The sequence below is a fragment of the Neltuma alba genome, unplaced genomic scaffold (assembly GCF_004799145.2).
Source record: "Neltuma alba isolate B1F8T4 unplaced genomic scaffold, ASM479914v2 tig00012189_pilon, whole genome shotgun sequence".
NCBI lineage: Eukaryota > Viridiplantae > Streptophyta > Magnoliopsida > Fabales > Fabaceae > Neltuma > Neltuma alba.
In genome coordinates this window covers 5,410-30,767 of record NW_021636729.1, presented here as the reverse complement: position 1 = coordinate 30,767, position 25,358 = coordinate 5,410, and the positions used below count along the sequence as shown (strand labels likewise).

General features: G+C 36.2%; 3 protein-coding genes across 6 annotated transcripts; 1 reads left to right on the top strand and 2 right to left on the bottom strand.

Moving 5' to 3' along the window:
* The first annotated feature begins 5,528 nt into the window (after positions 1-5,528).
* LOC114724451 (probable alpha-amylase 2) lies at positions 5,529-11,221 on the top strand. 4 transcript variants are annotated; one of them, XM_028910797.1, is made up of 14 exons: positions 5,529-5,707; positions 5,847-5,959; positions 6,429-6,501; positions 6,602-6,635; positions 6,890-6,927; positions 7,235-7,361; positions 7,472-7,698; positions 8,452-8,597; positions 8,698-8,810; positions 9,558-9,646; positions 9,918-10,040; positions 10,293-10,328; positions 10,482-10,580; positions 10,667-11,221. In XM_028910797.1, the coding sequence occupies exons 3-14, from the start codon at positions 6,484-6,486 to the stop codon at positions 10,859-10,861; spliced, it is 1,245 nt and encodes a 414-aa protein (XP_028766630.1). In that variant the 5' UTR covers positions 5,529-5,707; positions 5,847-5,959; positions 6,429-6,483; the 3' UTR covers positions 10,862-11,221. The 4 variants fall into 4 exon arrangements, with proteins under 4 accessions (XP_028766630.1, XP_028766629.1, XP_028766632.1 ...); XM_028910796.1 differs by having other exon boundaries at positions 5,843-5,959; XM_028910799.1 differs by lacking the exons at positions 5,529-5,707; positions 5,847-5,959 and adding an exon at positions 6,034-6,052.
* Positions 11,222-11,352: 131 nt separating this feature from the next.
* LOC114724447 (villin-3-like) lies at positions 11,353-21,510 on the bottom strand. The gene is made up of 25 exons (XM_028910793.1): positions 21,352-21,510; positions 20,649-20,776; positions 20,327-20,426; positions 19,908-19,976; positions 19,526-19,762; positions 19,264-19,441; positions 19,023-19,155; positions 18,721-18,880; positions 18,496-18,646; positions 18,307-18,407; positions 18,059-18,217; positions 16,920-16,988; positions 16,781-16,849; positions 16,546-16,680; positions 16,301-16,429; positions 15,783-15,930; positions 15,664-15,674; positions 15,413-15,553; positions 15,198-15,323; positions 14,248-14,310; positions 13,148-13,243; positions 12,739-12,987; positions 12,462-12,465; positions 11,944-12,170; positions 11,353-11,852 (listed from the first exon to the last, which is right to left on the bottom strand). The coding sequence occupies exons 2-25, from the start codon at positions 20,702-20,704 to the stop codon at positions 11,739-11,741; spliced, it is 2,925 nt and encodes a 974-aa protein (XP_028766626.1). The 5' UTR covers positions 20,705-20,776; positions 21,352-21,510; the 3' UTR covers positions 11,353-11,738.
* Positions 21,511-24,032: 2,522 nt separating this feature from the next.
* On the bottom strand, positions 24,033-24,467 carry LOC114724448 (uncharacterized). Its single transcript, XM_028910794.1, has one exon. It carries the CDS (start codon positions 24,465-24,467, stop codon positions 24,033-24,035), a length of 435 nt encoding a protein of 144 aa, XP_028766627.1.
* Positions 24,468-25,358: the final 891 nt, after the last annotated feature.

Sequence of the window (25,358 nt, the reverse complement as noted above, 5' to 3'; positions counted from 1 at the left end):
AGAGCGCCTATACGTACAAAACCGAGTGTGGCTTTCATATATTACTTTCGGTGTTAATCGGTGGCACGGGTCCAAACCAAAAAAGCCACGCATTCAAAGTGCAAGCAAGCTCCCTTTAAATCATCTCTGTTTTATTTGTTTATTTTTTTAATGATTCTGTGTATATATCTTCACATTAGCAAATGATATAAATTCCTTATAAATGTAAGTTTTTTAAAGCCGTCAAATATCGGAGACCGCCTTTAAATTAAACTTGCTATTAAAAAGAACTCTCTACTCTAACACAACTCAGCGTACGTGGGTGAAACGTGAAATGGATTGTGAAGATGCCATGTGACGTTTTAACCAGAATCACTTACTTACATTATTTTATCATAATAAAGAAGGCCTTTCACTATGGAAGGATATGGTTAAAGGTTGAGTAAGTGAAAGCAACAGAAGCCCTATCTTATTAAAAAGAGACAAAGTGGGAGGGGCATAGTGCCCATATATTCCCAAAATCCCACGGGGTGCCCATGAAGCTCGTGAAGACAACTATATAGTGTATATATATATATATATATATATATATATGTATATGTATGTATATTACGTGTATATTGTGAACGTGAATGCGAACCTCACGCCACCACCCTTCCCTCAACTTTTCTGGAAGCAGCCTCACAATGCTTATCTTTTTCAATCCTATAACTACATGATCTTTTGTTTCAGTGATAGAGATTATATATATACACTATATATATACTCCTCCAGTCCTTAATATAGGACCCATTTAACTAATTTGATTAGATTAAGGAAGTTAGGTAAGTTAGTTAATTATAAAAATTGTGACATGTTTTTCCTAAAATACCATAATCATTTTTCTTAATACCCCTCTCTATCTTCTACTTGATTATGGTTGATGGAGTATCTATAGGGGTAATTTAGAGAAAATTGATAAACATGAGAAATGGGTCTTATATTTAGGATCAAAACCAACTCAATAATTAGGTCCTATATTAAGGAGGACCGGAGGAGTATATATATTTGCAGAAGCCGGAGCGTATTTAAGGCAGGCCAACGACATTTTAGGGGGCGTTTGTTGGGACCAGAGTCCTTCAGTGGTATTAAAAGTGGTGGGGTTTTGATCAGAGAAAGCTTGGGACCTGATGGGACCAGTGAGATTATATTACTAGCAGGAAACCATATGAGGTTGAGACATTTTAGTTTTTTTTTTTTTTTTTAAATTTTAGCGGCGCCTTATTCTCTTGAAGCATTTTTAAGTTTGTTCATCGAGCCTGGAATCTGCAGTGCTTTAGATTAATGTTTTTGTTTGCCTATAATAAGAGTCACTTAAACTAATTAACTGTACATTTGTATCTCACCTGTTGGCGCAGTCGATTGATTCCCTGTTCGTATGTTTATATATATAAACCTTCATATATTTATATTCAAAATAATTAATCTGAGAGCGATCTTATTGTATTATATTTAGACGAATGAGTGGACGATACATGGGGATGGGGCCCCAGAATTAATGATATAAAACTGTTATAAAATCAGCAAAGGATGACACTTTATTAAAAGGCAAGAATTATAAGGACAAAAAGAAACCCCATGATTGATTGTATCTCGCTTTGCCATTTACAACTGGATAGTGTTAACTATAACTAGGACAATTAACATATATATAATTTCCGGAGCTAAAAAATATTTAAAAGCTAGGGAAAGAAATAATAAAAAGGTACAGAGGGGATTCATCAAATGCACTCATTTTATTCATGTTACTGTTTGGTAAAAAATAAATAAAAAGAAACAGGGACCATTCAAATATATGTCCATATATATCATGAAATTATGTAAGGTTCGTCACGTTCTTATCAGCGTTGTTTAACGTAACGTTCGTATCTTTATTATTGTGACTGATACTTTGGATAAGCGCAGTTTATTAGAATTATCTGTGGTTTTTATATAAATGTGTTGGTCATTGAAGTGGACTCGTCTCGTGCAGCTTTGCGCACACTTTGGGGAAAAAAAATTCCAACCCCAATTATTATTCCCTCACAGGCCTTTCATTAAAGGTCACTTTACGAAGGATAGTGATGGTGTTGCTTTCTCGTTCAAACTGTATAATCAAACGCTTCATTATTATGTTGGGTGAGGGGTGTTCTAAATCAACTTATTATTGTAGCTGTTGGGTTATCAATCAGACACTTAGTAATAATTTGAATACTTTTTTAGGAACCGCATATACAGACACTTAGCTGTAGTATAGCTTTATATACAATACCATGTCTCGTAGTCTAATAATTTTTCAACAGTGGTTGGCATTTTTTCCACGGCTTGTTGTTAAAACATTTAACCTGAAAGAAACAATGATGTGGTGTGAAAAATTAAAGTCAATCTTTAAGCACTGACTTATTGCCTTCTTTTTTCTCACATGTACTCCTAATCATAATGGCTCCTATTAGTGCATTATTACCTAAATTAATCTGAGTTAATAAATTGACCATCCTGCTCCTCAATTTACTGCGTTACATTCTCAATCAGGATCCATTATTGAGCATCTTATTAAAGATTGCTTTGAATTATTCTAAGCTGCTTAGTGCGGTGGAAAAAAAGAGTAAACATATAACCGAGTGGTAAGTTTGCTGTTTCAAATTAATCAGAAGGCAGGGTCTTAAAATCCTATTTGATCACGAATATAAGATAAAGATGTCTTAGTTTCCATAACCACGACAAATTCTTGGCATGTTTTATATTATCATGAACTCTACTTTATTATGGTATTTAATTTTAATGGATGACAGGATTGGAAGATCGGATATTTTCTACAAGTTTAGGAGTATCAAATACTCCTCCGGTCTTTAATTTAGGACCCAGTTGTTATATTGGTTTTGGTTCTAAATATAAGATCCATTTCTCATATTTATCAATTTTCTCTAAATTACCCCTATGAATACTCTCTCAATTATAATCAAGTATAAGAGGGAAAAGGGGTATTAAGAAAGATTATTATGGTGTTTTAAAAAAAACGTGTTTTACCCAATTCTTATAATTAATTAATTTACCTAACTTCTTTAATCTAATTAAATTAGTTAAATGGGTCTTATATTAAGATTGAATGAGTACCATTAATTAAGATTTAAGAATGGTAAATTTAGTTAACTTCATCTTATAATTAGAAAAGATGGAACAGACAAATAGCGTATTGTGAGTCTCACATTAGGAATTTTCTTTCCCAGTATATTAGTCTTTTGTAATTGGGTTTTCCTATGTACTTGTGTTTATCACACAGTGAATTTTGATTCTGTGATGCTTTTATTGCAGTATCACTTCTTTTCCAGACTGTGATTCCTTCGCTCGTGGTTCAACTGCGCAGAAAAGTGGAATATATATGTAGTTCAGAAGAGGAGCTTTACTTTTACTTTTACTTCTGGTTTTTTGGTTTGATCCATGGCTATGCTCCTACTTCTACTTGAGAGCAGCCGTAAGATTCAAACAGATCAGTTTTCAAGAGAAAAGGTACGCGAACCTGATGCATAAAGGAAGGCAGAAGAGCACTACGAAATTAAAAGAGACGAACCCACTCGTTTAAAGTTACCGTTCCAAATGCATATAATAAACTAGCGGACGCGGACGTCAAAATCGGCTCACCCGACCCTTAGGGGCTCGGTCCATATGAGTCAACCCACGCAGGCTGCAGTAATTTTCTCAACTCCAACCTAATTGACCAAGTTCAATGGAGGCCACAAGCCTTCATTTTTATCTTTTGTAAATTAAGTTTTACTGTATAATGAGTTAATAATGCATGGATAGCCTGGCCGAAGGGATAAGTCTACTGTGATTGCTCAAACCAAGATTTGAATTTTTGCCGGATACCTGTACTGAAAAAAGAAAATAATGCATGCATAAATGTGTCCCCGTGTTTTCAGTTTTTTTTTTTTTTTTGTGAATTTGCTTTACTAATATTTAAAGCTTAAATTTGTTTCAGTCTTAAGTCATTGTTTTCAGCTGACCATTTAATGAAAAAATTGCTGGGAGAAAGTTGCATAAAATGAAAAATTTTCACCTTTTTTAATGAGCCAATAATTTAGCTCGAGCTTGAGTCCATAGAGTCAGCTGGAAAACTCTCCAAAAACTAGGTCTGTATGAATAGCAAAATGGACCACATTACGGGCTGAATCTCATCCCGAGCCGTTGAAGCTCCACCCCTCACAATTAACATGTCCCCCTGCCCCCCAGGTTTAAGCTACAGTTTCAGGTATAATCAGTATTCTAAATATTTTCATATACATCTAATCCATAAAAAAAGATTTAAAATATGTTTAGAACCCTAAAGTATTTTTTATGTTTGGTGTTGGAAGCACTGGGCATTGAACACATATGAAAAAGAATTTCACAATGTTAGATGTGCAAAAAAAATACTTTAAAATGCTATATTCATTTGAAAAAAATATTTTAAAGTGTTAGATGCATCAAAAAATATTTTAAAATACTAAACACACTTAAAAAAATGTTTCGGGGTGGCAGATGCAGCTTAATTATTTTTCACCTTACAATTAACTAAGATTAAGACAATGGGTTTTCACTTTTCACCACAGGGCTCTGTCCATCATTTGTGGCGAGACCTAGCTGCCCTCACGCGATGCATAGTTAGAAAACATATAGTACTTAAATAGATAAATAACAAGAGGGTAAATAGAAGCCTGAGATGCACAGAGTCTCTTAAATTAACATAGGCTTCAAGGCTACTTGTCTCTTATGAAATCCGATCGATGGTCGTTACTGGTTGCTTGCTAGTAGTCGATCATGAACATGACAAGCATAAAAAGGAGGAAAGCAGTTTGTACCTCTTATCTAGCAATCGCCTATTGTCCTTTCCTTATTTATATAATAGGTTATAGGATACCTAACTGGCAACTTGGAATTTCCATGACTGTTAAATTTTCTTGTTGGTTTTTCCCAATGTGCATATGACTACATAAATTTTTAATTAATTTTAATTATTTTTTTAATTACAATTTTAAAACCTCACTTTTTAATTTTTTTTAAATAGAGCTTACTAAAATTTTTCTTTTCCTTTCCTCCCTTCCATTTTCTTCCTAGCAAACAGTACCTTAGTTTCGATTTAACAGATCTAAGTTTACTAATTTATTTTTAATTAAAAAAGAGGTTATAAACTAGTCATGTCAGGTTTCCGCCTTCTGATGAAACTTGAGACAAGGTAAAGGGCATATATAACGATTTGTCATGGACCAGACCAAGCACTGGATCGCTGGTTGATGGAATGGGCCGGTCCAGTTCTGTTTTCCAGAGTCAATTCGATGGTTTCGGTCATAAATGTTGAAATTCTTTCTGGGTCAGACACCACGGTTTCCCAATGGGGCAGGAGTATCCAATAGATATTGGCCGAAGTGGCCCACCAAGGGCGGATGAAGCCTTGGTTTTGTTATGAAGCGTGAATTGAATTGGATGACCCGCCGATGCTTCGGGGCCACCGTGAAAGCTATTGCGCGCATTGCATTAATCAAAGGCGTCCTCAATCCCAATTCGATGGTAGCTTGCTTGCCAAGCTAGCTACGTGGCACTTCTTGTCTGAGCCAAAGCCTCTGCGTGTGAGAGAGATTCTATGACATCTCCATTACCGATCCTATCACTTTCAGTTACTGCTACTATTGGGGCTCTTCATCCTTACCAGCTAAGACACGCACAGTTTTTTCCCCCGGTTTCCACGCGTCTCTCTTTCTCTCTCTAATTTAAGCCCGTTCTTTCTGAAATATGCTCGCTTCTCATTCGAGGAGCTGATTCTTTTTTTAATGTTTTTTTTTGCATTAATTCCTTCCTATTTGCCATCTTATAGACAGAACCGTGTGATTCCCAAGTCAGTGGATGGTGATACGAAATTTTCTACTTTTCTCTCTACTTATAGGCCCAAGGCTCCCTAGCCAATTCACGCTGCAATCGTCAATTCACTCTGGTACGTTTTGGCTACTTACATGTTCTTGATTTTCCTTGTTTTATGAGCTTCGTCGTTGCTTTTAGGACGGTAGTTTTTGTGCTACACAAAAAAGTATGAACATTAACTTCATTGTTAATTTGATTTTGACTTTACTTAACTTATGCGTTGGTTGCCGTGCATTGCCGAACTTATGAATTGGCATCTTCTCTGGGACAAAGTATTTGGTGCTTCATGCGCATACTTATATAGAAATGATAGCCAACTAATCTCTCTTATTTGGACTGGCATCAAGAACCTGAATTAATTTCCTATCCTTCACTCTGTTAAAGGATGACGCTGTCATCGAGACTTGAGAACATTAGCAAATGACACAGTCTCATGTTTTTCATTTCTTATGCTTCGATTGTTATCTCGGCAAATCATATGGTCTTTATTTTCACTCATCAGGCTCGAAACCCCGTAACTGATAAATTTATCATTGATGCAGGTTACCGCATTAAAGCAGAATTTGTTCACCCACTGTTTGTAATCCTTGAGTTGCTATGGGTTACCTAAGTAATGTAAGCAAAAGATTCCTATTCACTCTCGCTTTTGTGAAGCATTCTTCAGATTTCTTTGTTTAACTTTATCTTTATCTTTTGGTTGATGGTTGATGGGCAGGAGTTTGATCAAACTAATCAACAAAACGATCATGGTATGCTGTTCTTCCTATATTTCACATGCACAGACTCACAATCATCATATGGTCTTTTGCTGACTTACAATTTTAACTCCCATTTCATGCACAACGTTATAGTCACAGCTGGTATTATGATCAATAATAATAGAAGTGATATTCATAACTGAATTTTCAGTGTCAGGTTAACTGTTGTATCCAACATGTTAATTTAAATACTTAGTAGAGGATATTTTGATCCTACTGAATGTTTCCCTGACATAAATGACCAGGTGCACTGATACGAAATGGAAAGGAAATTCTTTTTCAGGTAAACCAAAAATTTGGGACTCTGCTTATATGCTTAGTTGCCTACCTATAACTAAATAGATTTTGGAGGCAATGTTCTGACTTTGATTATCACATATCATCAAGCCTTTTTTGGCTATACTTTTCAAAGTCTATGTTGTTCGTTTCTCTAGCCTTGGGCAGTACTTAGTTGGAAAACTGTGCTGATTTTGTTACTTATATGTAATATACTGCATTTCAGTTTTTAGAATTAAAATCGGTCAATTGTATTTCACACAGATGATTTAACACACACCAACAAAAGAAAATAAAATAAAAATGCTTTTCAGGCATTCAACTGGGAGTCTCACAAATACGATTGGTGGAGAAATTTAGAATCCAAAGTTCCTGACATAGCAAAAGCTGGATTTACTTCAGCCTGGTTGCCACCACCAACACATTCCTTCTCTCCTCAAGGTTAGAAGCAGTGAGCACGAAATTATTTGGGTTTCGAATAATATTTTATCTTTTCCAATGACCTGACGAGGATGATGAGATCAAACCTTTCACTTCCTTTTCGTTTACAGGTTACACTCCGCAAAACCTTTACTCTCTCAATAGCTCATATGGCTCTGAGCATCAGTTACAAGCTTTGCTTCATAAGATGAAGCAGTGCAAGGTACGAGCAATGGCTGACATAGTTATCAATCATCGTTGTGGCACAACCCAAGGACGTGGAGGGATGTATAATCGTTATGATGGAATTCCATTATCATGGGATGAACGTGCTGTAACAGCTGATACTGGTGGCTTGGTAAGATAATTTTCTGTAGTCAGCATATTTTCATTGATTCCACTTTGCAACCGACGAATTCTCTCATTTCTATCTGTTTTTTTTTAAAAAGGGTTAATTAATCCGTAAGTCCTTATAGTTTCAACTAATTTTGAATCAGGTCCCTATAGTTTTTTTTCTTTTTATTAGATCCTTATACTTTTACCTTTTTTTAATTAGGTCCTTGTATTTATTTTTCTTTTAATTAAGTCCTTATAATTTCATTAAATTTTTAATCAGGTCCATGTAGTTTTAATTTTTATTTATTAATTAAATATAAGCTTAATTAAATAGATTAATAATGAAATATAAAATATTAATAAGTAAATTAAATTAATAATTATGTAATAAAAAATAATAGAATTAATTAATTCAGGAAAATTTTTTAGAACAATTAATTTTTTTGCTGAAAAATTTAAAATCATTATAATAATTCATATCTTTAGAATATTATTGTTTATAAACTAATATTAAATAATATATACTATTTTATGTTTATATAATAATACTATTAGAATTCATAAAATAAAGAATAAAAAATTCAGGGACTTAATTAAAAATAAAATGAACTTATAAGGATTTGATAAAAAGAAAAATAAATATAAGGACCTAATTAAAAACAAGTGAAAGTATAAGGATCTGATAAAAAGAAAAAAAACTATAAGGACGTAATTTAAAATTCGTTGAAACTATAAGGATTTGCGGATTAATTATCCCTTTTAAAAATTATTTAAGGGTAGTCAAAGCACAGGGGCCATTTTCCATGGGTTTCCAAATATTGATCATACCCAAGATTTTGTGAGAAAGGACATCGTTGGGTGGCTCCAATGGCTACACAGTAAGATAGGCTTTCAGGATTTTCGTTTTGATTTTGCAAAGGGGTAAGAATACTCATCCCTTTGGAATATTAGTTTTTTTTCATCTTCTTGTTTTCCACATTCTATTCGTTGACAGACCTCTACAATTTCTCTATTTTTTCAGTTATTCACCAAAATTTGTGAAAGAGTATGTTGAAAAAACAAAGCCAGCATTCTCTGTTGGGGAGTATTGGGATTCTTGCAACTATCGCGGTTGTGTTTTGGACTATAACCAAGGTACTACACTTCAGCGTATATTGTCTATTGCATCGCAGTGTCCTTTGGATTTTTTAGATTTTTCGGTTCACAAACTTTCTCTATTGATGGAGTTTTGTGCTGGCTCTTGAAATGTACGAAAAGCTCTTGTAAAATTGGAAAAATCCAAGAGAGATTGAAACATCTTATTTAATTTAATTTTTTTCACTTTAAATTCCTAAGGAAATTATCTCAGCATGAAGAGAGTAGATGGGGGAACGTCAAAATAAGTCCAATTTTCTGCTATAACTAGGAATGTGAGGCATTACTAACTAATGACTGTGAGATATCTCTTCTTCAATCTATAAATTTTTACTCAACTACGTCAAAACTTCTAGTTTAAAATTTATTGAAGAGAAGTATTAAGAGAAGAAAAGGAGCTGAAAGAAGTTTAGTAGTGGCGAGGTTCTCCACAAGAACCAAATTGCTGATCTCAACAGAGTTGTTTTGCCTGATGTCGTCTTCTATGTTAAAGTTAAAGTGTTAAACTGTTGACAGGTGAGCCTATTAGCCTTTTTCTAGGTCATTCTACGTGTTGATTATTGTGGTGAATTATTCTTTTCTGAGTGGTGGATGAATTTATGACCAATTGTTTAAAGATTGCTGCCTCTGTTGGGACTACATGGTCCCTAAGTTTCTAGAGTCTACTAATTTGTCATCATTATTTTCTTAAGTTTCTAGACTCTAATAAATTGTCATCATTATTTTCTTTTGCTTGTTCACCTGCAGACAGCCATAGGCAACGGATAATCAATTGGATCGATGGCACAGGTCAGCTTTCAACTGCATTTGACTTCACGACAAAAGGAATTCTTCAGGTATTTTCCAACATTTTGTAGTTCATAACTTAAATGAACATTTTAGGAAATGAGAACCATGTTTTACATCTTTAATTGAGGGTAGAAGGTAAAAGTATCAGCTCTTTGAACATTACAGTTACATCTTCCAAAGCATGAAGTTCATTATGATTTTGCTTTGATTTTCATTGATCTTATGAAGTCTACTAACTCTTGTATCTATGGAGGCGTGAGGAAAATGGTGTATCCAGAATGAAATTTCTTAAAATTAAACTGAGGTGCCTTGCTGTAGGAAGCTGTCAAGGGAGATTTTTGGCGTTTAAGGGATCCTCAAGGAAAGCCACCAGGGGTCGTGGGGTGGTGGCCTTCAAGGGCAGTGACATTTTTAGATAACCATGATACAGGTTCTACACAGGTACTGAATTTATTACTAATAAAATGATGCATTGAGATGCTTCAGAGACAATATCGGAGACGTAGTATATTTTTCTTGTTTCTGGGGCACATGTTGCATGTAATTAAACTATGCTGGTTGCTAATTAAAATTTATTGCCTTCTGATTTTGATAAGAATTTTTGCATCAACACGCAAGATGTTTTTCCTCCCCTTCTGCCAAAGATTCCTATTGCATTCTTTTATTTGATCAAACTCCCTTCTCACTGTGCAGGCTCATTGGCCCTTCCCCTCAAATCATATCATGGAGGTACTTTTTTCTCCGGGTCAACATAATGATTGCTTTAATGCTTATCTTCCATTATGCTTCTTGCACAATTCTTATTCTTTTTTGGGTTGGAGGTTATGCTCTCCTTACGTTGCCAAAGTTTACTAAACTGCATCTATGATGAATTGTTGGCAGGGTTATTCTTACATATTGACGCATCCAGGGATACCGACAGTTTTCTATGATCACTTTTATGAATGGGGTAACTCGACTCGTGATCAGATTGTGAAGTTGGTATGTAACTTAACTAATACCCTACTATTGCATTGGTCATTCAACGAAGTTCCCCCTCGGTATAACTAGTTAACATTTGGTGGCAGATTGATATCCGCAAGCGTCAGGGTATTCACAGCCGATCACCTGTAAGGATTGTGGATGCTAAGCAGAATCTATACGCAGCATTCATCGGGGATAGAGTGTGCATGAAGATTGGAGATGGTTCTTGGTGCCCTTCTGGTAGGGAATGGACCCTGGCAACTTCTGGCCACAGATACGCAGTATGGCACAAATATTAGTGTCTTTTTAAAAATCCCCGTACCCCCTTATTACTTATGACCTCACCTTTTCATTTGATGAAAGTGGGGATACACCTCAGGACCTCACGTCGCGGATTCATTCCTTACGTGACCAATAATAATAGTAGATATTTTGGGATGTGCGTTTTTTTCCTTTTCTAATAGGTGAAAGTAAAATTACTACTGTGCCTCCTGAGGTTATGAAAAATCATCATATTAGTATTTGACTGCGACATTAGAGCGCTTTATTACAATTTTGACAGTCCTGATATTTTCATATTGAGTGTGCTGGTAATCTCGTATAGCTATTGGGTATTTGGAAAACCCCGATATCAATTAAAATAATTTTACAACATAAAACTTCTCCCATGTCCTTATCTTGCAAGCTTTTTTTTTTTTTTAATTTTTTTCGTTGGCATTTTATTCAAAATTATACCAAAAAAAAAAAGAGAATGGCAAATTACACTTTCATTTACCTAGTTAAAACTTGAAACCATAACAAACAAAATTTCATTCTCTGCATTGAGATTCATATAAAATGCAATGCATATACATCCACCAACCTAATCAATGACAACATGAAAGAGGTCAAGGACTATATAATAATACGAACTAGAGCAAATGAAAGAATTGGCCCTGTTCACTAACTTAACTGCTACAATACGTGAGCATTACTACATATAGGTAGCAGCAACATAAAAGGAGCAATCAAAATCACTCGCCAAGCCGCGTCACAAGTAATTACGGCACTGGCCACGGCCCGGCTCCTTTTGCCAACAACAAAATTTATGCGCGGCAATCCCGAGGATGGTGTGCCTATAAAAATCCAACAGATAAATGGATTTGAGGATGCAAAAGCAGCCAGATACATCACAGTCTAAAACAAGCCCTGCTTCTTTTTCAGCATGTCTTGTTTCCACTTTGGCATTTCATAAAATGCTTCTTTTGTCATTCCGAATACAGATAGGAAATCGTCATCTGACAGATAAGCCTGAGCGATATCACAATTGGAGACAAAGTCACTATATATATAAATTCAAAGCATATATAGTTTTATTAACAATAAGTAAAGCATGACTAACCTCTCTCCGTTTAAAGTCAATTCCAGACACAGGATTATCAGAGAGAGTCTTCAGTTGATCATAACTGTATGTCACATGACTACTTGGACTTAAAATATCATCGTCCAAGTTTTCCTGTTTTGGTTCGGAATCCCCATCGCCAACAGTTTCTTCCTCTGGCTCCTTGGCATCTTCGACTTCTTCAAGACCTCCAGTCTCAGCACGGGCATTTTCACTCTTACCTTCTGCTGAAACTATTCAAAATTGTCAAACGGATCAGCTTCTGATTCTTTGAACAAGTAAAATTCAAGCATTTGGACAGCAAGGAATTTTGCAGTTATCTTTCGAACATTTACACAAGCAAAATTAGGACGTGACTATGAAGGCACCTCGAGGGAAAGAGAAAGCCAAAGCCTCCTCATGTATAATTGTCTGGCATCTCAATAAGCCAGGATAGCAAATTCTTTTTAAATAAAAGTAAAGGGGCCCTGATGGGGTTGTTTGTACTGATTAAGCCGAAATCTTTGATTCTAGATAACGCAACTGGTGATAATACTGCACATTTTCTCACACTGACCAAAGTCAATCCAGGTGATAACAGTGTGCATTTAATGATAAAAAAATTACATACAAATTTTAAGGAAAAGGAACAAAAGGATCAGGTTCCGATAAACAAGAATGGAACTGTTCTTTTTTCTGAAAAAAGAAATGCATTTTGCCACATTTTATGTGGGGGGGAAAAAAGGGACAGAAGCACCAGCACAGTGCCCATAATGCAACATCTCTCTTAAAATAATTAGAGATTTTTTTCCTCACCGGGGTGATGTTTCCTGCAAGAGGACTACCAACTGGTGTAGAATCAGGTGATTGCTTCTTTTCAGCAGTGAGAACTGATGAAAGAGCAGCTACCGCGGCTGCTCTTTGTGATCCTTGACTTGTTGCAGAAGGTTTAGGGGCAATAGCTTTAGAACCCGATGATGAACTAAAAGCAGAATTTAAGGCCGCTAAAGCTTCTGCTCTCTGTCTTGGTCCTCCATGATTTAATTCATACAACCTATCCTGTGACTGTGGGAGTGCCACAAATTAGAAAGAAGCACTACAATATCCTTTATCTTGTTAAAATACTATCCTCTTAACATGAGTGTCTGTTCGTTTGAGAAACTACTCCCTATAATTATTTTGTTATGAGAAAAGTTAGCAACTTGTCTGTGAACAGGTGCAATACCGTAATGGGTGTTTTCTCGGAAGATGAATTAAAAGCAGAGTTTAAGGCGGCTAAGGCTTCTGCTCTTTGTCTTGGACCAGATCCGTCAGACTTTTCCTGTCACCAGAATCAACAAAGCCTTACTAATGCAATAAAGGAATAATATTACTAAGGAGGCACCACATTTACACATGATACATATCTAATACTGACAGAAATGCTTCTGAATATATTTATACCACTAATAATGACGAGCAAGACAACTAATGGTGAGATTAAACAATGCCTACTCGTACGGAACCTGGATGAACTTGAAAAGAGTGAGAAGACCACTCAAGCGAGAAAGGCATCATAGATATTCTAATATGAACCCATAATGTTGATATTTGATATACTATGTGCCTTACTTTTCTCTTAATCGCACTATAAAAGAAAACTACCACACAAGAATTATTTCAGCATATCATGAAGAGAAATAGGAAGTGGGGAAAAACAGAGTAGCGTTTCTATATCGTAAATAATACCTTCGTCATTTCTACAACCCAGTGCTTGATATACCATAGACCTCACTTTTCTCTTTATCATAATCTAAAAGAAAGCTACTGCAAATGAATTATTTTAACATCATCAAAAGAACTATTTTATGAAAATCAGTCCTGAGAAGGAAAGAAAAGCAGAAAAAAACAGAGCAATGTTTCTGTATTGTTATCGACACTTTCATCCTTCTTTCAACCCAGTTTGAAAGTGTAGTCTCGGGGTTGGCACTGAATGTTAATTTTGATTTAGAGAGATGGAAAGCTTGAAGATCATCTAAGAAATTTCCTTACAGAACTAAGTGAAATGTTTTATAACTCTAAAGACCATGCCCGGCGAGCAAATATAGATATCCCAAGTTCCCCTACAAAAGCACTTTTTTCCATATAGCATTAATGGAGATCAATAATCATGACATGAACAAGAATTTCACGTTTGGACCTTAGCAATCATGAATATTAGTCTTGACAGAAGTTCGATTTCAAGTGTTGGTTTTAATGTAACCAGCAAGTGTAATTGGGAAATGGAGTTACTTTTCACGATTGACAGCAACAGAATATTGTGAAAATTAGAAGTGAAGCATTTACCTCCACAGCAAGGCCAACCCCAAATAGTAGGGTCACCTTTTTCTGGAATGAGTTTCCTTGAACCTGCATTTAATCAGCAAGCACCATTTAATGAAACATGTAAATTTGTATGAGCCTTGTCTTGCGTAAAATATATTCTTTAAAATCACACAATCACTTCAAATCGTTTTTCAAAATCACAACTTCGCCTGGTAGATTTTCACAATGTTCAAATAATAGCACCAAGTGACCCTAGTTCATAAATGTAAACAGTTGCCACAAGCCGGTCTATGTTCTGATCCTCCCTGTGTTTTAACTTTCAAGTTCATGTTGATTTCAGCATTTCATGATCAGAAAGAGATATAGAGATTCAAATGATAGATGGAATAATCTTCCCGCCAGTTAAACTCCAGCTATAAGAAAATCCGCTATTTTTGGTCTTCATCGTAGGTTCTTTAACATGGGTATTTGAAGATGGGTGTTTGTGAAATATTTCTTTGTCTATGCTTAAGGAGACAGTTACTTCTAAGAAAAGGAGCACGCTCTGGGAATGATCAAATTCACCTGGATGCCAAAGGCTAAACTCATTCGTTCATCTCTGCAGAAGCCAGCTGAACAATATTTAGAATAGGCTAAATGAAAAGACTTGTATATTATGTCAGTCTAGTTTTCAACTTCCTAGCAAACCCAAGCCAGCATTGAAGTAGGCCTAGCAACGTCATAGCTGCTAGGGACCTAGTTTGGTTGTGTCGTAACGAGCAAATAGATGAACCCCTTATTTAATTACCACTGACAATGTCATAAGGGCTTTGCTAATATGGACAGGAAGAATTATTTCAGTTGACCAAGAGAGACATTCATCAAACTGGGTTTACAGTTGAAAATGACAAAAAGAGTGAAAACAATGAATAAAGTAATAAAATATCAAACGAAAATTAAAAACGGAAAACCCTGATAGTTAATACGCATACAGTAGCTTTCGCATGATCCCATGAAAAGTATGCTGTGAAGAAGCATGGTTCGTTCCCTTCCGTGACTTTATACAGTGGCACTTGAGGAGAGAGTCCCTCTAAAGATGCAGCCAACTCTATATATTTCTGGTGGGAAAAAGTTCCAGAATAAATGAAGCATATCAACCACGTAAGAAAATGGGAAACAACATCCTAAATATGATTAATATGTTTACCTGGCCAATTTCGAAGGCACTTTGCCTCTCTTTTGGGTTAACAGTCTGACCAACCCAAATAAACACTTCCCCATGCGTATCAAGGATGAGCATATCCTCAGTTAACAGATCATCTTGGGAGAAGTTGTAAATCTCCTCAACCTGCAGAGGAAAATACAAAACACATTTAGAGATCTACAAAGGCCAAATTACAAATTACAGATTTCTTGGCTAGGAAAATTGACATAATGAAGTTGCAGACACCAACTCACCTGGAACTTTCCTGGCGAATCCACGTTGGAAAAGAATGGTTGGAACAAGGAAACAGCTCCATCAGCAATGCCAGTGTCCTTAACATTTTATCCAGAGAAGTAAAAAGGAAGAATGCTACCTTTGTTAAGCGAGAAAGTGAACAAATGTGGATCCCTGACGGTGTCATTAGTGACTTTTTTGCTGATATAACTTTGTTTTCCTCCCAGTGCAGACCAGAAGGCTGAGCTTTCTGTTCCTTCTTTAGCATGTTTTAAAGCAACTCCTGGCTGAAAATCCCATAACAGGTGATATTAATGTACAATAAGATAGGGCCAATCAAAATCATGATTTTGCTCAGTTGTAAGAAATGCAAAAGGGGGGAAAGCTGTCAGGTCAAGTCAGTGTGCTTGACTTGAAGCAATGCGTGCAACAAAAGTACCTAGTCTAAGATTTCATGCATATAAGAATCAAAATCTCTTTCTAAAAGGGTCGATCTATTCGAGACATTAAAGTAAACGCATACTCAATTTTATCAGTGGTGAAAACAATTTGGTCATGTGCTAAGTGCTAACTTCTTACCATAACGCTTGAAGAACTTGGTTCTTTTTTAGATGACACTAGTTGGTGTTCCAAAGAATTTTGGTAAGCAGAATGTACCTTCAAAAAGTCTGCAACTTTTGCAGCCACCTGCTGCTGCTCAAAAGAAGATTGATTTCCATGCCAAAGGTAGATTGTTGAGCCCGATTGCAGGAGGAAACACTCAGTAGAATTTAGTGATGTTGCCACCTGAACAAGAACAGCATGCTTGGTCTGACGCAACCAGAAGTGACTGGTAGAAAAATATAAGCCCCAGAAAAACAAAAAGACGGTGAACAAAAATGAAGCATTGAATGGGTGCATACTGCATCAACTTGCACCGCTTTATTATAATTCGAAGTTCCAGAAGCTTGAATGAGGGCAATACACTCTGCTGTATATGTCTCGTCTGCCAATCCTTCGTCAGCCATTAATTGTTTGTAAGAAGAGCTCAAACCTCCCTAAAACATAGATAATTCAGTTAAAATGGATAGCATCACATGTTTAGAGTTTAGACTACATGCATTCTCAAAAAACACTTCCGGAGTAATGACACGGTACCTTAAGGACCACCATAGGCTGAAAAAGAGCAACAAACTGCGGTGGCTCTTTGCCTTCAAATATGCGACCCTGCGAGAAACTAATTCAATTGCAGACCATTTCCAAGCACTTTCCCAATCTGACAACGTGATAACGATACCTGAACAGGTCTACCCTTGAGGGAATTGAACATTGTGTTGGCCAACTGACTTGCCATCCTTTGATCTTCCTGAGTGGGAATTGTAATAAATATAATTTGTATGTAGCCATCAGTTCATCAATATTTCAGCCAACGAAAGCAATTAGCAAAAGAAGTTTACGAATCTGAAGACGTTCCCATGCCCTTTATATTGTTTAATCTCAACTCCAACCAAATGCGATAAGAGATTACTTATTCTTTCGTACAGATAAGTACTGTGGGGGAAAAGAGACTTTGAAAAACACGTTAAAAAAACACTAATAGCAGTTATTCTACAGAAAAGTGTGATTGCACAGTTTATTGATCATGGTAAGCAAAAGCTTTTATCCAAAGTGGCTATAAATCGGTAGCACAACAATGGACGATCATTTATGTGTACAATCTACGAAAAGGTATTCAAGTGCTTACAATCTAAGATGATCATTTATGGTTGGATTGATGTGTAAGACATTAGATATGTGGATCAAATAATCAGTGCAAAAATGTAGCAGCAGCTTAAAGAATAGAGTTGGTATAATCTAAAGATATTATCTGCTTAATACAATTATTCATGGAAAAAAATTCCTTTAAATTTACACAAGTTCTTAATTCACAACACTCAGCGCAGCCATGTAAGTTTGAAAAGTGATAGACAATGGTTTGCTAAGTTGTCTCATATCTTTAGGGAAAAAACCAACTGCTACTTTGTTCGTGAATTGAAAGGTGATACATATTCAATTTAGGTTGAAACTAATTAATATTGAATCAAAAATTATAAAAACCGAATCCTATTTTTTTCCCCGTGTGTGTGTCAATGCAGAGCAAAGGTTGATCACTTCAGTCCAGTATCTATTGCTTCCAGTAAACGAAAACAATAGACATCATCGTCTATCCCCTTGTATGACTGAATCAGCATTTAAAATATCAGTGTATATCACTTAAACGTTGCTTTTACGGCCAACCAAATCCTCGTAAAATGGAAGATATTTGCTCAAGTACGGTCGTTTTTGGTCAATCTTAAGATCCCTTGATTAAAAATACTAACAAGGCTTAAGTGAATGTCACGAAATATTACACTTCCATTCTATATTTTGAACTGATATTGGAATAACAGAAATTACCTCAACGCTGTCTTTCCCTAACCAACAGCACAAAAAGTAGTCTTCCTTCCTCTCACCACCGTGGTAGGTGTACAGTACCATGTAGCAATCCCCGCTGTAAAATTTACCTATATCCCCCTTAGGTAATGGATCCTTATCACCTCCATCAATCCGCCATACCTGAAAAAGTGAAATAATAGTATTTTCAAGAGACGGATTAAAAAAATAACATGTATTCGCACACGCACACACCCCCCTAAACAACTAACCTCCAACTTTCCACCTCCTTCGAGTAGATGAGGAATTTCCTCATTTACAGCTGTGTTTTTGGCCATTCCTTTGATGCCCATGCCTTGTTGCTTCACCAAAGCTAGTAGTAAACAAAGTACCATACTTAGTATGCCTAGTGAGACACAATGGCACGAGTCATGTTTCAAGTGGGAAGAAATGATATTCACCTGCAACTTTTCCCCTTCCTTCCTCAGCACCCGTAGTAGCAGTTCCTGTTGGCCAAGAATCGAAGTTGGATTTGAACTCATGTGTCTCAAAACCTTGAATTACTCTGGTTATCTTCGTCGATTTTGGCCTGTTGTGACTCACAACAAACTCCTGCAGCCAATAGGAAAGATAAGGAATCCATGTTCAACTGACATATGAAGAGTTACAAGTTATAACGTCAATACCTCAACTGCTTGACAGGCTGATTTTCTTTCTTCAACTTGTGTTACCCGGCCAACCCAAAGAAATACCTCTGCCCCACAGTCCAGTATATAGCATTTCTTGTTCTCCAATAGTGATTTAGACAATTCACCTTCTACGGGGTTGACCTCGCCATCAACAATGCTGCGAGGACATTTCATACGATAGTTACGACCAACCAACTATTTTTGTCTTTTAAAAATGGAAACTATCGACTTCCATCTATGATCCTTCTGAAACAGATCTTTGAGGGAATGAGGGAAGGGATGAGAAGAAATCAACATACTTATAAAGTTGAGCTGGAATGGCCTCCGGAATTATGTCATCCTCACAGATAACCTTCTTTCCAATGGGAGCAAAACCACCAAAGAGGACCCAAAATTCACCAGAGTCTGACTCAGTGTCCAACCTGCCATCATCTGCAGGGTGGAATAGATTTTAGACACATTTAGAAACAAAGTAAGAATTACGTCCACAGAATAGAAATGTCAAATTATATAAATTCTACCAAAAAAATGTGTCCTCACCAACAATTGCAACGTCACACTTCCCTTCGTGATACTTTTCCTTCAGAAACTGAATTACTTCCAAAGCCTTAGCTCTCTCTTGAATATTGGAATTTGCACCATTGAACTGATAAATTTTGTTCTGAGTGTCTAGGATAAAAACATCATCATGATTGAGTGACGAACGTGCGAAAGGTACCTGCGCAAGCAACATGTAAAGTTACATGTTCATTCAATGAATGTTCACTGGATCCATGAAGCTAATGTCTGGGGGAAAATATGCCTGTTTCATCCTGACAACTCGCTTTCCCTTGCATATGTACAATCGTGTTTCAAACTCTTCTTCTTCAGGTTTTCTAAATCCAGAAGCAACACCCCCCTCTAATGGTATGATACATGGTTTAAAGTATGACAAGAACTTGTCGGATTCATGGCCTTGGATTTCCCTGTGCTGCACTGCACGTCCTCCAAGAGCAGCATCAAGTTCAACAGTTTTGATGGCTGCTGTTCCAGCCTCATCCTAGAGAAAACCGTTATATCAAGAAATAATATTCTTTTGTCACCTATAATGGATCAGGTAATTTAAAACAAGCAGGTGAATCATGTATTTAAGACAACCTCAAACGAACTTTACTAGGCTCACCTAACATTTTACTTAGGCTCACCTGACTTGTGTCCTTTCCAATCCAGAAGTGTATATCATAAAAGTAAGTGCCTCCTTTTGCTTGAGTTGTCTGAAAGTAAGCATATAAGAGAACCGACATAACGAGGGGAAAAAACTGAAGATGTAAATCAAACATGCCAAAAGGTTAGTAATTGTGTTAGAGGCTTTCCTTATATGATATAGACATAATGAAAGTTGCACCCTTCCTCGTTCTTCATGTATTTAGTTTGTGAGTGTGCTTTGGCCTAGTGTGTCTAAGATGACAATTACCATGACAATGTGGACCGAATCTCCAATATGGTAAACAGAGATCATGAACCATGCATCTATAGAGCATTCAGCATCTAGTCATGCAAGATGATGATGAACAATACTAAATAATAAGAACATAGTCAATGCATCAGATTTAATGATACTCACCTGCAATATGAGATACGAATCACCCATGTAGAATTTCCCATATTCGGATTTAGGCAAAGGAACTGGCTGAAAATTCTCGATCCTCCATATTTCAGTTCCTCTTCATGAAGTTAAGTATAAAACCACTCAACGTGGACTCAATATACAAGAAGATAACCAAGAAAATCATATAGCATGCGAAGATCAATTACATACAATTTGGCTGTTCTATGAAGTAAATTTTTCTGTTGTTTTCGTTTTTCACACCTAATTTATTCGAGAAGCATAAAGAATAGATCGGATCACAATTTATATTCAAATGCACTTGATATATTAAGGATACGATTTTAGACCCACTCCCTGAAAGGCAGGATCTAAAATTTTAGTTGAGCTAGACATTGCTGAAATTCCTTCTTAAATGCTGTCTGTACAAGCAAGCAACACAGTGGATGCAAATTTCTGAGTAGCTCACTGCATAGAAAATACAATATTATCAGATATAATAAGGAATATATAAGCATGGAAAAAAAAAAAGCGTCCCTTTTTAGCGAAATTGCAAATTCTTTGACACCGCCATACACGCTTCTGCAATGATTAAAAAATATGTGGAGAACAGCCGCAATAACAGGTATTTATTTCCCTAAACAAATTTTGCTACGCCTTCAGTAGATACCAAGGCAACATATATAAATGCATGCAGGCGCGGAGTCACAGAACAAATTAAGAAAAAAGAAAAGAAAGAAAAGAAAAAAAAGAAAGGGCAATCCAAGAGCCAAATCACTGTAAAACAAACAAAAAAAATCATAGAGAAAACTAATGACCAGAAGAAAGCGGTAACTAACTGTGAAATACCATTTAAGTTATCCAATATCTTCCGGACTCGGATCAACGTGCGATTATAATGCTGGTCATACAATGCTCAGTATATTGAATCATACAATAAAAAGTGCAGCAAGAGATGATCGAATTTCAGCTGTATTGAGAATCCGCGGAACTGATATGAATAACGTGTTTAAGGATATACCGAAGGAGAGGGATTGACGCACCTTTGATCTCTCGCTGTGATTATGAGTGGAGAGCTCAGAGGCAGGAGATAGAGAGGAGAGGAACATGCATGAAAAGAGAGATGAATTATTGCAATGCCTGTGACATTGTTCTCTCTCTAAAGTAACTTTTGAGGCTTTTGAGATCGGTTGAGAGAGGGAGGGCGCAGAAAATGAAAAGAAGAGGGGGCATGGATGAATTATGGCGACGAAAGGTTGGGGAAAGGAGAAAGGCAGAAAGCAAAGAGAAGATACCGTTGGGAGGAGAGAGGATTTTGGAGAGAAAAAGTCCTTGTTTAAAGGCAACGATCCGCTCACCTTGGCACCGGGCATGTTGGCCTTTATACGTTGCCTTTGCTTAGATGGACGAAATTTTACGTCTTTTCCTCCTTTTGTTTTATTTTTTATTAGATAATGTTATTTCCTTTTTCTCACATAAAAACGTTTAGGAGTGTTTGGATGGAATCAAAACTATAATTTTAAAACTTTTACAGTTTACGAATAAATATATGGAGGAGTTTGTCTCTTTTCACAAAAAAATCTCTTTTTGGTGCTTTCAAACACTTCTTAATCGCTGCAATGACGGTGCGCTGCGCGTAACAAGTTAAAGAAATTATGAATTCTTAATAAATGTTATTGATTGATTGTGATTGTAATGTATTTACAATCAAATCAATCAATTATCATGCAAATCAAATCTCTAATGGCTCCTTCTGGTGGTTATCAGATGCATGGCTGGTTCACATGCTCCACGCTTCTTTTATTTCTTTGTACATCTGGATCATGGGTGGCAAGGTTAAATGAAGGGTTGTCGCTGTTTAATACAATTCGTATTGTTTCAATGATTCAAAAATAAATATTTTCTGAAGGTGAAAAAAAAATATTTTCAGGAACATAAGACCCGCTAATAGTACACTGTAATTAGTTTTCTTTGGCGGCTGTATAGCTTGGTTGAAACCATCCATCTTCATGTCCTCTCGCTTCATTATTGTTGGTTTTTTTTTTAAAATTGAAATATGGAGAAAATTCTGATGTCTCAGCCGTTTATAGTGATATTTAAGTCCATGGAAGTCTCAATATATTGACTTTCCTCGCTTGATGGTTGACAAGAATGAAATAAAATGTATGGAACTTCAGGAAATTCTCTCGGGATGTCCCCCCCCCCGCCTTTTTAAGGTTGAAAATTCTATCAATAATTATCATATCAAAACTCCCGTTCCTGCTATCATCATTAAGCTAGAGCTTGTAACAAACGGAGTAGCGGGATTAGCGCTTAGAAGGCTGAGAAAAATTATACACTTCAGTCTTTAATATAAAAACTAATTTAATTTTTAATTTGATTCTAAATATAAAATTTCAATCTACTTTGTTTCTTATATTTATTTATTTTTTTTAAAACAATCATTATAATGGGTGCATATATTAAAAGTTCAACCAAGTGATAGTTTTAGCTAATACATAATTAATAAAAATATTTTAGAAAAGATAATACATAATTATTACTCATAAGTGGCCAACAAACTTTCTTAATTTACTCAAATTAATCAATTAGCTCTTATATTAAAAACCGAAAGTAATAATTAAAACTATACATAATGTCAGGTTCAGTTAACTTAATTCATGGAAAAGGGTCAAACGTTTATTCATCGTTGTGATTATTGTGTAAAAGTGGCATGTTTATGGGAACATGGACAAACCAATAAACACCGACGCTTGAACTCAATCTGGCACGGTGGTATGGCCTCCTTCAATTCTATCACGTACTTCACTCATCTTTTGAAATTAAACAAATTATGATCATGTCATTAGAATTAATGCACATACGCTACATGAAGAATAATCACGCAGATATAAAATATAAAAAATACAATGAATTCAAGTTCACGAATTATGAACATTATAAATTGTTTTGAAGATTCCGTGGTGAGCAGACTTCTGGCGGCTGAACATCGTAATCTCTCCATGATCAATCAATTTTTGCCTGAAGGGTTTTGATAAAAGGCGGCAGCTTTTGAGAGTGAAGATCATGTGTGATCGTGGCGTTTCTGCTTTTGCTCTCACTCATTGCAACAACACTGCCCTACCCATTCCCTAGCCTCGTGCGTCATCTTGTACTTATTTAAATCCCATTGGTACCTTTTACAAAAGTGAGGATTGATAAAGTTTTTTTATAAAAAAAGTAAAATTACATGTTTCATTTTCATATTTGTTCTTGTTTTCCGACCCTTTCACTGTAGCTATAGTTTTCTCTGACGAAGACTTGTCAAGGCAGTGACACATCCCTTGCTGAGATTATATTTATTCTATTTTATTTTTAAACTTTCTAATTGAAATGACCAAACTGACATTTGAGAGGGGTGCTCCTTTCTAAAGTTTACTTCACATTCTCTGGTTTTTCCTTTTAAACTAGCATGTGCAGTTAAGAAAATAATTCTCACTTTATTGCAGTTAAGATTCCCTAAAAGGATCTCTTTTGAATAAAATAGAATTGTTTTCCACAAAAAAATTATGGATGACCTAATGGTGATTTTTTTTTTTTAACATAGGGCCAAGCATGGGCTCAGAAAAAGAAGTCTCTGTGGGCTAATCGAAGGCCCCTCCTCCTCCAAAAGGGTCACACATTCTGGATGAGGGGTCATCCAAATCACGAGGTTGTCCGCCATATCATGTGTGATTTTTGCTAGTCAGTTTGCATACCTGATTGTGTCTCTAGATGTGTATTTGAGTTGCAGCTCCCACTCCGAGAAGATCATGCTACGAGCCACATTGATTTCCTCTCTGAGTGGGTGGCTCGAGTCTCCATCTCTCATGATTAGATTATAGACCTCCATAGAATCTGTATATACTATTACTCTCTCTAGTCCATATTGCCGACAGCACTGGAGACCTTGTATTAAAACGAGAAGTTCTGCAGTGGTGCTATGTGCATATCCCAGTTTGCATTGGTATCCAACTATGCACTGTCCGTGAGAATCTCGAATTATACCTCCACTTGTTGCTTTCTGCTCATTGTTTACAGATGCGTCAATGTCTAGTCTGAAGTAACCTAGTGGTGGTGTTTCCCAAACAATTTCCTCTTGATCACTAAAGCTGAAAACTTGATGTTTGTATTTCCCCATCGTGTTGTCTTCCATGAGGTGGAAGATGGTTTTATGGAAAAATTCTTTTGCTTCCACTTGTCTACCTTCCATGACCTTGCAACATTGGTTTTTCCATATAAGCCAACATATGGTACAAAAGACTTTAATCCAAGGTTACCTTGTAAACCGTGGGGTCCCTAAGCTTTGGGTCATGTTCCTTTTAAGCCAAACTTACAAGTCATAAGAGAAAAAACTAAATCTACTGTTAGGTTTAACAATTTGTTCCCAGACATCTCGTGCTATTTCACAATCACGAAGTATGTGAATAATCGTTCTCTCTTTGACACTCAAAGGGACGTTGATTATTTTATATGATTTCTCTGTTAGCTTTTAGAAGGGTTGTAGGAAGCCTCTCTAGGAGAAGCTGCCACATAAAGAATTTAACTTTCTCTAGGATCGGCAGCCTCCACACTTTTTCCCATGAAAACCTTCCCGTCTGACCTTTATGCGTAGTGATCATTTTATAACCTAATGGTGATTTTAATCTCTTCCGATTCAACATGAACCTGGGCATTGGGATAAGGCGGAGAGGGTTCAAGCTTTCTATTGGGCTTATGAAGAAACCCACAGCTTGTTTTTGACAAAACCAGAAAAAGTCTTCGTATTGCTGGCCCAATTTACACCTAATTACTCCGGGCGTTAAATAGGCAAGTTAAAGTTTCCTATTGTGTTGTAAAATAAAGCATATTTATGGGTTCATGTGAAATTGATCGCTGTCAGAAAAAATAATTACTTCATGAACGCACAAAATAGGTAGAACTTTTGCTTTTTGACAACATAAAATGGGAAACTTTTTTTTTTTTTTGGTGATAGGGATAAAACAAGAATGTTCAACTTGCTCAATTAATGCTTAGAGTGATTAGATGTGAG